Below are 10,770 nucleotides of genomic sequence, written 5' to 3'. Positions count from 1 at the left end.
TGGTCTCTATTTCGTTAACATTAAAATCTTTACATTAAAAATTATTCGACAATGTGTTGTATTAGTATATAAATATGTCATAAATGAAAATTTTATGTTGTATTTGTAGTTATGTTGGTACCTCCGCACGTGCACCAGTTACATAATGAATAAACGACTTGGATAAATTCTTTTTGTGGAAAATGGCAGGTATTATTCCACAAAGTTGCAAAAATGCATTCCGACAAGTAAGTATTTTGTGCAGTTATGATTATTATGCGTTTTTCATTTATTAAACATAATTGTATGAAAAAAAATATATACCCATAGGCGAAATACGTTTTCACGAATACTTTAGTATTTATAAAAACGATAACTTGTTTAGAAACGTCAAATAATTTGTTGTGTGAAGTATTCGATTTATAATGTTAAATTAATACCACATCAAATATGTTACTTATAATATTTGTTCAAAGTTCATATGTTAAAATACAAAAATGTTAAAAATTATATAATTACAAGTCCATATAAATTCAAACTATAGGTACGAGCTCTACATGTATCAGCAAGTCAACATGCTGAAGCCAGATTAAAAACTTTTTCTGTCTATCGGTGGAATCCAGATAAGCCTGATGAAAAACCCTTTATGCAAGATTATAAAGTAGATTTAAATAGGTATATATGTGTTGTTACTTATAAAAGTATTAATATGATAGAATAAATAGTTATTATGTTCTGTTATTATTATTTATCGGTATTTATTTTAGTTGTGGTCCTATGGTACTTGACGCTTTAATCAAAATTAAAAATGAAATAGACCCATCTTTAACTTTTCGCCGTTCTTGTCGTGAAGGCATATGTGGATCGTGTGCTATGAATATTGGTGGAACTAACACGCTTGCATGTATCAGGTATTCATTATTTATTTAATAACATTATATTTGGAAAATAAGATTATTTATAAATAAAAATAATTTACAGTAAAATTGATGACAACCTGAGTTCTCCTAGTAAGATTTATCCATTACCTCACATGTATATTGTTAAAGATCTTGTGCCAGATCTTAATAATTTTTATAATCAGTATCGAAGTATACAACCATGGCTTCAACGTAATGATGTTAAAGAGACAGGTAGTCAGCAGTATTTACAAAGCGTTGAAGACCGTAAAAAATTGGTTAGTATTATTAAATATGATTTATAATGGTATACTATTTATAAGAGAGTTGTATAAAATATATTATGTTAATATTATTTTATTTATTTGTATTATATTGTATAGGATGGTCTCTATGAGTGCATTCTCTGTGCTTGCTGCAGTACTTCCTGTCCATCATATTGGTGGAATGGTGATAAATATTTAGGGCCTGCTGTTCTTATGCAAGTAAGCATTTATAAAACTTTAGTATTTTAAAGTATTATATAATTTTATTGCATCATTGCACAATTACATAAAACATTGATAATTTTATTATATAAACATAAGTACACAGACAATCTCTTATTTTTTTCAGGCATATAGATGGATTATTGATTCAAGAGATACTCAGACAAAAGAACGTCTTGAAAAATTAATGGATCCATATTCTGTTTATCGTTGCCACACAATTATGAATTGCACCCGTACTTGTCCAAAGGTTGAGTATCATATAAAATTATTATTACTATTTGTTAGATAAATTTTATATATATGAAATAAGTTTATTTAAAATAATTTCTTTTTTCAGGGACTTAATCCTGGAAAAGCAATAGCAGAAATTAAAAAATTATTAGCAAATGTTGCGGAGAAACCTAAGCCAGGACTAGACACTACAGCTTTGCATAATTAGAAGAATAAGAAAAATGTTTCACAGCTCATTTTATTGTGTATGTAATTATTTAATAGTTTAATTTCATAAAATGATGCTGTTAAAATTAATAGTAAACCCTTTTTAATAGGGTAATAAAGTAAAGATTAAGCCAGTTTATTTTGAAGATATTACTTCGTATAACACTTATATTTGTTATGTGCTTATAAATCAAATGTATATTTAATTTATGTTTCAAATATCAGTTGAGATATCCATAGTACTTAGAATGATATTATTACAATCTTATTTTATTCATTTATTTATTTATTTTCATCCTTCGTATAATATATTACTGACAGATTTTATAAATTTATAATATTATATCAATTTATAGCATTAGAAATTAAAATTCAATTTTCTATAAGATATGCATAAAATCTGATATGTTAACCATTGAAATCTATTTAAAGAGCGAATAAATCACAATTGTTATTCTCATTATCGGTTTTATGGCTGTGCAGCCATTCTAATTCTGGCTGCCTTGCGAGATCGATTATGAACTTCCGCTGTCCGTAAAGTTATGCCAAATATATCTTCATGATAACGGTTTTCATCCTGTAATTAAGATATAATTAATACATATGAATAACATATAAAGTTTATATAACCATTTAAACTAATTTCTATTTGTTATTTAAACATGATTTTTACTCTTAATGACAGCATATATGCTTGAACTTCTTCATCCGTCATTTGACCATGACTTTGAATAATTTGTTTTAATGTCTGGTAAACATCTTCAGCCATCGTACAATCTCCACAAACATAAAAATGTCCTTGCTGATGCATCAACATATCATAAATATAAGCTGATTCAGCTTGAATTAAATCTTGTACATATGTCTGCAAGAATAGAAAATAATCATTAAATTCAACATTTCAATTTCTTATAGATATAAATTTAAAATTTAGACAAATTTACTTTTTGTAAACCAGATTCACGAGACAATGCTAAAAAAACTTTATCCAAAACACCAGCATCTACCATCTTTTTCTTTTCTTGTGCATAAAGATCTAAACATCTCTGACGACAGCCAAAAAATAACCACATCTTTCCAAATTCTTCATCTGTAAATTGTCATTTAAGTATTACTATTATGATATCACGTTTGATATTTTACAATGAACAAAATATTGCCAAATTTTACTTCGTTGTTTCTTCATTTGTGCACAGCGATGATGCCAAAATCCACGAAATGGTGCAATCCCAGTTCCAGGTCCAACAAGTATCATGGGTGCCTTGGTATTATTTGGCATATAAAAGTTAGGCGCGCTAAATATAATAAAAACATGATTTATCAAGTATATTTTAAGATTAATTGTGTATATTGTTCGATTTACCTTCGTACAAATACATAAAGGGGTTCTCCATATAATACATCACGTAAATAATTAGAACAAACACCATAATGAATTGGACCGGATCCATCTGAAAAGAATATTCATTAATTTTCTGTAGTAATAAAAAGATATGACTTGTTTTCAACTTGTAAAATCAACCTTCTGTTTTGTATTGTACGACTGCTACTGTAAGATGCATTTCCCCTTTATGTACAAGTGGAGATGAAGAAATACTATAAAATCTTGGTTGCAATGGTGTAAGATGTAAAATAAGTAAGGGAGCAAAAGGTTTCACGGATGGAAATTCTTCCAATACTTCTAATAAATTAGGGAATTTCCAATGTCTCCAATCTTCATAAGTTGCAGAATCCTAATAGAATGATGATGCATTTTTTTGAATGAAAATTTCTTAAAAATAATAAATTGTACATTCTGTTAGAACATTGGGTACATACAGTAGCTAAAAGATTAAGCCGCGATTGCTCTTGTGCATTTTTAGCTATGGATGCGAAATATCTTAGAAGATTTGGTGTTGGAGGTGTAGTAACATCCAGAAATCGCGTTAATAGTACTCTTAAGGAATTAGATAAGTACTTATCATGTGGTACCCAAGTTTTCACAATTCCTGCATAAAGTAAAATGACATAAATAAATCCTATTGCATTATAATTCACTTAATTTCTTGCATGAAATAATAATTAAACTAAACCATGAGGTGTATGAGACTGTTTTTGCATCTGTAATTCAATGGATGTATCTGGATCAAATGATGTTTCTAATCGTTGTAAGATTCCTTCAACAATTTCTGCTCTATTACAAGCAAATACTCCCAAATGATCACCAGGTTTATAGGACATTTCTTCATTCGTTGTATACTTAAGTTCTAAAAGTAATGTAGCTCTACTGCAAATTAAACATAAAAAAAGTTCATTTTCAACATGATAATTACACGTGACATCAATTAATTTTAAATTTTAAATTACTTTGATTCCTCTCCATTCAAGTTAGTCTTTCGTAACATAGTACAAACAGTTACATCTCTATTGTGACATTTGCTTAATGCTAAAAAGTATTTGAAAATGTATTAATAATAATTTATAATAATCATTTTCGATATATTATTTGTAAAAAAGTACCTCTTGCAATTGGTTGTGGTTCAGCTTCTATAAATCGTACTGTTGTAGGTGTCAATGCTTCAGATCCTAATGATAGAGCAACTTCTAACAATGTATCATTATCATCCAAGCAAAATGTTTCACATGTGACCTACGATATAAGTATGTTTTATACCTTTAAAAGAATAAAAAAAAACAAAATTTAAATGATCTTTCAAAGTATATACCATGAACGTATCAGCCGCCCATTTTCGAAAAGCTTGTTCTTGACCACATAATTCATCACCTTGTGCAAGACGCATCAAACGTTCTCCACCTAATTCACCTAATAAATTGTCAACATATCGACCAAATGCACAAAAATTTGGATATGCAGATGAACCTAAAGCAAATACAGCAAATCTGCAAAAAATATTTTTATTTCTATATAAAGGTATAATATATTATAATGAAGTATTCTAGATTGATAAACATGCATTAAGTACCTGACATTGCTGAGAGGTCCAAATGTATATTCTGTATGTAAATCTGTTGTTGAACCACGTAATGAATCTAATTTGTTCAATTCCTTAATACTATCTGTTTTCGTTTGACTATTAGCTTTTATAAAAGACTTTGATGCTGCTAAACTAAACATAAAAGCTGCGAATAATCTTTATATTAAATGCAGAAAAAAATGTGTGTAAAAATATGTTTGTGCGTGTATGGCTGTGTATACAAACGTAAAAACCATTTTTTTTGTATATTTAATATTCATTCATTCAATTACCTTATTTTATTTTCTCCATTCACATAAGCTTCGTTCATTTTCATAGCATATAGATTTTGAGCAAATGCCTGAAAGATATTTTAGCGCGTCAGAATATTTTCACATTTGAAAGATTTTATGTAAATTTGAGTACCTCTCCACTTTCTGGGGGATCACCATTTCCAAAAGTAGATGTTATTACTAAGAGTAATGCTTCGTGTTCAATATTGCTGATATCATATTTTGCCATAGAAGTGACCTAACCAATTTAATTTATTATACTTCAACATAAAGATTAATGCATCTTAAACATATGTAGATATATATGTAGCATAATATTATACTTGAGAATGAAAAGCGTGACCCAATAACTCGCCAAATTTTTCAGCATACATTTGTGAAGTTCCAGTTTCTGTTGCATACAATACTGTTGCCTTTATTCTTCGAGATAATGCTCTCCCAAATAATTTTGATGTAAATTTAACAGCTCTAAGATAAATTTCATTTTAATATTTGTTTCATATATACAAATAAAAATGTTTATCCCGTTATTTTCTGGCTTACCTTGCAATTTGTTTAAAATGAAACTTCTTTCTTGGCTTTTTTGATGCGGATGTTTTATCTCTACCTTTTTTCCAAACATGTGTTTTCCATGCTGGATCCTAGTATTATAATTTATATCATTATACATATATTAATTTTAGCATTGATATTGTTAAAATGAAAATTCAATAATAATCAATAAAAACCTGTGAATCATAAGAAGGTTTTAGATGATAGAGTGCCATTTCTTGATGAAAGACGGGAGTAGCAGAACCTGATATTGGTGGTACTATCCATAACCAATCTGCAGGACAGCCATTTCTTAAACGCATTTCATTTTCATAATGTTTCATAAAAGATTCAGAAGCGGTATGATGATCAACAATGGTAACATTTTTCATCTAAAAATATTTTCTTAATTATTAGTTTCAATTTTGTAATATTTACTACTGATGTAAGTATTAAATTTACTACCTGGAAACTATGTAATACAGCAACATTAGCTTCAATCATAGCTTTGTCTTTCCACAATGAAGTGGATGTTCTAGTATCAAGTCCCATGTGAGCAGCAATTGTCTAGTCAAATATTTGTTATATATTAACATAATATATAGATTTAATTGAAAATAATATAATATATTAAGATACAGATAAATACTTCTAATAAATTATATCGTTGAACATCACATAGATCTCTTGCACCAATCTCTGTGCTCATATACCATCCATTAAATGGAGCTGCAGTAAATTCTAATCCTCCACAATCAAAAACCATACTTGATACAGCAGGGATAGCAAACCATTTGAGATTTAATTTTTCAAACCATTGATAACTGTAAACAGTAATTTTTAATCTTTTTTTGGATCAAGACATTAGTAGAGATCATACTTACGTTGGATGACTAAGAGGTACTTCAAGGACAAGTTCGGAAGGTATATCAAAATAATCAGGATCATGACCATTAGCTGATAAAACTAAAGGTAATATATCAAATCGTGTGCGTTCACCTTTCCACCCTAATTTCATACAAAGCTGAACAAAATATTCATTGTTAGAAGTAATTTCTTATATACAGGATCTTTCACCTTACTAGACCACGACTAACGACCACTAACTAGACACGAAGGCGTTAATACGGTGGTTGTTCAATTACGCCAATGTGAAATGTTGTTTCTTGTACAAGAGAAGATTTTTTACTTGATGAGAAAAGTCAATATATTGTAACTCGTTGGATTCGTTTTTTTATAAGCTATAAGACTGTGTAGTGAAAATATGCAGTCTTATTTAAAAAAAATGATCTTGAAATCTTGAGAAAATGACCTTGAGAAAACAATTCGGCCCACCACCGTATTGGCGCCTTCGAACAGAATATTTTTTTCTTCTGACATTTTTTTCTATCATACGAAATAAGCAATATATTTAAGGTGGTCTAGTTAGGTGAAAGACACTGTATAATAAAAAAGGTATTAATTTATTATTAGAGCTAATTCTTACTTCTGTAAATTCAACATTTGCTGGATCACCAGTAATTGTACCATCTGGATTCTTATAACCAGCATATCCAATTAATTGCTGATTCCATACTCTATAATCATGTTTTCCATCTGTTCGTTGAGGAAATATAGTTATTGCAGATCTACAATAAAAGTTTAATAATTTTTTTATATAAATAATTTTTTTATATATAATATATTTTAATAAATAAATATTAAAAATTTAAAAAATATAAAAACAATTTACCTTATGTTCCCTTTGTTTGTACTGTATTTAATATGATTACATAGAGCTTCGAACATACTACTGGTTGTTGTAACATAGCGACAATCAAAAACCTACGAGTAGTAACATTATTTTAACAAATAATAATAAATATCAGGATAGAAACAATAATTAGCAAAAACAAACCTGTAACTTGGACCATTGTATACGGCCGATACAACGGGCTGCATTACGCCATGCTAATTTTGCGCCAAAAACCAGTTCTGTTTCTGTTAATTGATAAGTACCAGTAATAGCAACTTCTTTTTGTATACTTTCCCAGCGTAAACGATGTGCATCACCGCCAAGTCTACGAGATAATGACGAATTTATTTCGCATATTAATTTATTTAATATTTTTTATAAAAATATATAACAATATTTTTATATTTAAAACCTTCTAATAGAAGCGAAATATTGCTCAAGAAAGTTTTTCGCATGAACGAGTATTTCTTCTTTAGGTCGTGGTTCTGTTCCATGATTAGGTAAGGCCATTATGCTTCCAAGACAAACTTGGTCAGAACATAGTGTTCTCTAAAAAAAGTAAAAAGAAATTAACAATAAATAATATGTATATATCCATTATTGTTAAATTAAATTAATTATTAATATTATCATATATATATATAATTAAATTTTAAATAGAGATGACATGAAAAATTAATAAACTTGTATTTAAAAATACGGAAAAATTCGAATATAATATTTACACATTTAATATTATATTAAAATTTATATAATATTATAATGGCAATATTATTATTAGTGTACTATTATGTATAATTATTCCATAAAAAAATACAAATAATAGGAAACAAGAATTAAAATATAAAAGAAAAAGAAATTGAAAAAATCGATACTCACCTCTGCATATTTTGTATGTAATACATCGAACGCTTCTGTCTTATGTATAAGATTTCTTAATTTAGTGGGTTTTTTTTGGCAGGATGCAGGTTCCAAGTCCTTCATTATTTTAAATTAAGATTTTAGCAAAGAGATTATAAAATTAATATATTCTTTTCTTCGTTCTTCATTTAAATAGAAAGAAAAATCTATCCGATTCACTGTTCTGACCTGCGAGAGAAAAAAGAGGCGCGCAAATTTATATGCACAGTAGAGAAGTCCTTTTTTCCTCCTCCGTTGAGGACACGGAATGAGAAAAGAACGAGTGACGCGTGGGAGGCAGACCAGAGGAATCAGGAGATGAATATGCTTTTCTCAAACGACGTTTCACATGCGCCACTTTCGCGTCATCGATTTATTTTCTATCAGCAAAAATAGTCTCTTTTCTTTTTTTTTTTACAACTACTTTTAATTAATATTATTATAAATATAGAACGAAATATTCGACATTTTTAAACTGTTTCTCGCAATCTCGAATTATACAAATTTATACAACCTACATTGTTTAATCTTTCGCAACGTTACGCTAACGCAGCTATAAAGCGACATTAAATGAGTTCATTATAATATTTCACAGTTTTTTTTTTTTTAATTCTATCAGGTAGTCGAAGAAGAATATTATGCTTCTTGAGAATTTTATATGCTGACGGATATATATATTTTTTTTCCAAAGATTGGATTGTAATAACACAATTAAAGACTTTACGTTCTTAATGATCGTAAAAGAGACAATAATCTGTTTTTTTATTACGCTAATAAAATTTTGACTATTATAAGATATTTTTTTATGGCTAAATTGTTAATAAAATTCTATATTTATTTTACAAGTTTGTAAAAATTAATCATTAGATTAGAAACATACGTTTTAATTAGATAAATTAAGAATATGTAATAACAAGTTGAAGATTTATAAATTTAATTTATTCAAACGATACAAAATATTAATTTTAATATCTTCAGTTTTTCAACAAAAGTTATTTATAAAATATTCAATTAAATTTTTTTGAGAATTTCATAAATTATATATTCTTGACAATTTTTTATTCGGATAATAAATATTATCAACGAAAAAGAATATATTAAGTTATTATTTAATAAGAAGTAGAATATTATTGATTCTCTCTCTCCAAAAATAGAATTAATTACTCTTATATATTATTTCACTTCCGGAAATAATTTAATTTAAATAATTGCGTATACACAATAGTAGGCCGGAATGTCGTCAGCAATATGGCGATATCCGACTAAAGAATCGTTTACACTGGCACTATTTAAATAAAATATTTGACTTAAACAATACTTTTATATCTCCTTATGATTTAACATTATTTTTGGTTATTAGAAAATAAGAAAAACGTAAGGTAAGATAAGAAAAACTCTTCAATTTCACAACATTTTTTTGTTTTTACTCACAAAGTAAAATCGAAAATCGATTTATGTACAAATATGAGCGATTTATTATAATTACAATATGAAACAGTTATTTGTACTTCGTAATTATGTCATACATTTTTTCGCAAATTTAGATTAACATTAAATATTATTATAGTTTTCAAAAACAGAGTAACTAAAAAAAAATAAGATTACGTTTGTTTTTTTTAAATGCGTGTGTAATAAGAACCTTCAAATAGCGTGTAATATTTAATTATGTATTGCTATTATTTGAACACACATGCATAAATGCATGATTTATAGGATTTTTATAAAACTAATGTAGAAAAACAACAAATTTAAAAATATAAATCAATTTTTAACTTAAGTTAAAAATTACATATTAAAAGTATTTAAAAGTGCGTTTATATTGTTTACGACATTATTCATAGTAATTAAGTAATTATATACAATGTAAGCAAAGAATTATATATAAAGTGATTTTTTATAACGGGTTTATTAAGAATATGAATAAAAAAAAAAGTTTTTTTATGTATGGTAAATGGAGAGTAACTTTCCAAAATTATTTTTTTTCTTTTTTTATCTTTACAATACATTTTTATTAAAATAAAATAAATAACGCTAGTATATTTATATGTATAAAAAATAAAATATAAATTAACCTAAATAATGAATGTAAATGTGATAAAAAATAAATGAATACATCAAAAATAAAATAATAGCAGCATGTATTTTTAAATGTTTAAAAATTTTGGAGTTTTAAAATAATTTTGAATATATCATTGAAGCTATTTCAAAGCTTACATAGTTTGTTATACTGATTATTCGAGTATAATAAAATCAAGGCAGTGGAAGGTAGCTATGGAAACAAGTCAGAATAGATAAATTGTATTACAATGGTCCCATGTTTAGATATACGTATGCATTTACTTATTATTAGTCTTTCTATTACGTACCTACATTTCATTGAAATATACTAAAAAATACGATGATACAAAAATTCGTATACTGATAAAATTGCTATATAGCTGCCATGTAACAGATTTAATGGATAAGAATTTTATTTAAAATTGAATGCTTACTATTGTAGATATCATTCTTGTTGAGGGTTAAAAAATATTTTTAAATGTTTACGTTTTT

At 27.1% G+C, this 10,770-nt stretch overlaps 2 protein-coding genes across 3 annotated transcripts; one reads left to right on the top strand and one right to left on the bottom strand.

Annotated features, from left to right (window-relative positions):
• The first annotated feature begins 109 nt into the window (after positions 1-109).
• Positions 110-1,946, top strand: LOC122516947 (succinate dehydrogenase [ubiquinone] iron-sulfur subunit, mitochondrial-like). Its single transcript, XM_043635190.1, has 7 exons — positions 110-227; positions 524-654; positions 747-890; positions 961-1,156; positions 1,262-1,363; positions 1,494-1,616; positions 1,707-1,946. Exons 1-7 carry the CDS (start codon positions 183-185, stop codon positions 1,806-1,808), a joined length of 843 nt encoding a protein of 280 aa, XP_043491125.1. The 5' UTR covers positions 110-182; the 3' UTR covers positions 1,809-1,946.
• LOC122516940 (nitric oxide synthase, salivary gland) lies at positions 1,930-8,579 on the bottom strand. 2 transcript variants are annotated; one of them, XM_043635183.1, is made up of 25 exons: positions 8,200-8,579; positions 7,733-7,869; positions 7,483-7,645; positions 7,318-7,409; positions 7,072-7,213; positions 6,470-6,609; positions 6,235-6,409; positions 6,051-6,152; positions 5,783-5,977; positions 5,598-5,695; positions 5,378-5,522; positions 5,188-5,292; positions 5,055-5,122; positions 4,771-4,914; positions 4,513-4,687; positions 4,307-4,436; positions 4,154-4,232; positions 3,880-4,070; positions 3,626-3,795; positions 3,330-3,540; positions 3,171-3,258; positions 2,978-3,102; positions 2,752-2,897; positions 2,481-2,672; positions 1,930-2,384 (listed from the first exon to the last, which is right to left on the bottom strand). In XM_043635183.1, exons 1-25 carry the CDS (start codon positions 8,302-8,304, stop codon positions 2,277-2,279), a joined length of 3,426 nt encoding a protein of 1,141 aa, XP_043491118.1. In that variant the 5' UTR covers positions 8,305-8,579; the 3' UTR covers positions 1,930-2,276. The 2 variants fall into 2 exon arrangements, with proteins under 2 accessions (XP_043491118.1, XP_043491117.1); XM_043635182.1 differs by having other exon boundaries at positions 3,880-4,073; positions 8,200-8,576.
• Positions 8,580-10,770: the final 2,191 nt, after the last annotated feature.

This window comes from Polistes fuscatus, unplaced genomic scaffold (assembly GCF_010416935.1).
Source record: "Polistes fuscatus isolate 324 unplaced genomic scaffold, CU_Pfus_HIC Scaffold2, whole genome shotgun sequence".
NCBI lineage: Eukaryota > Metazoa > Arthropoda > Insecta > Hymenoptera > Vespidae > Polistes > Polistes fuscatus.
This window is presented reverse-complemented; position numbering and strand designations above follow the sequence as displayed.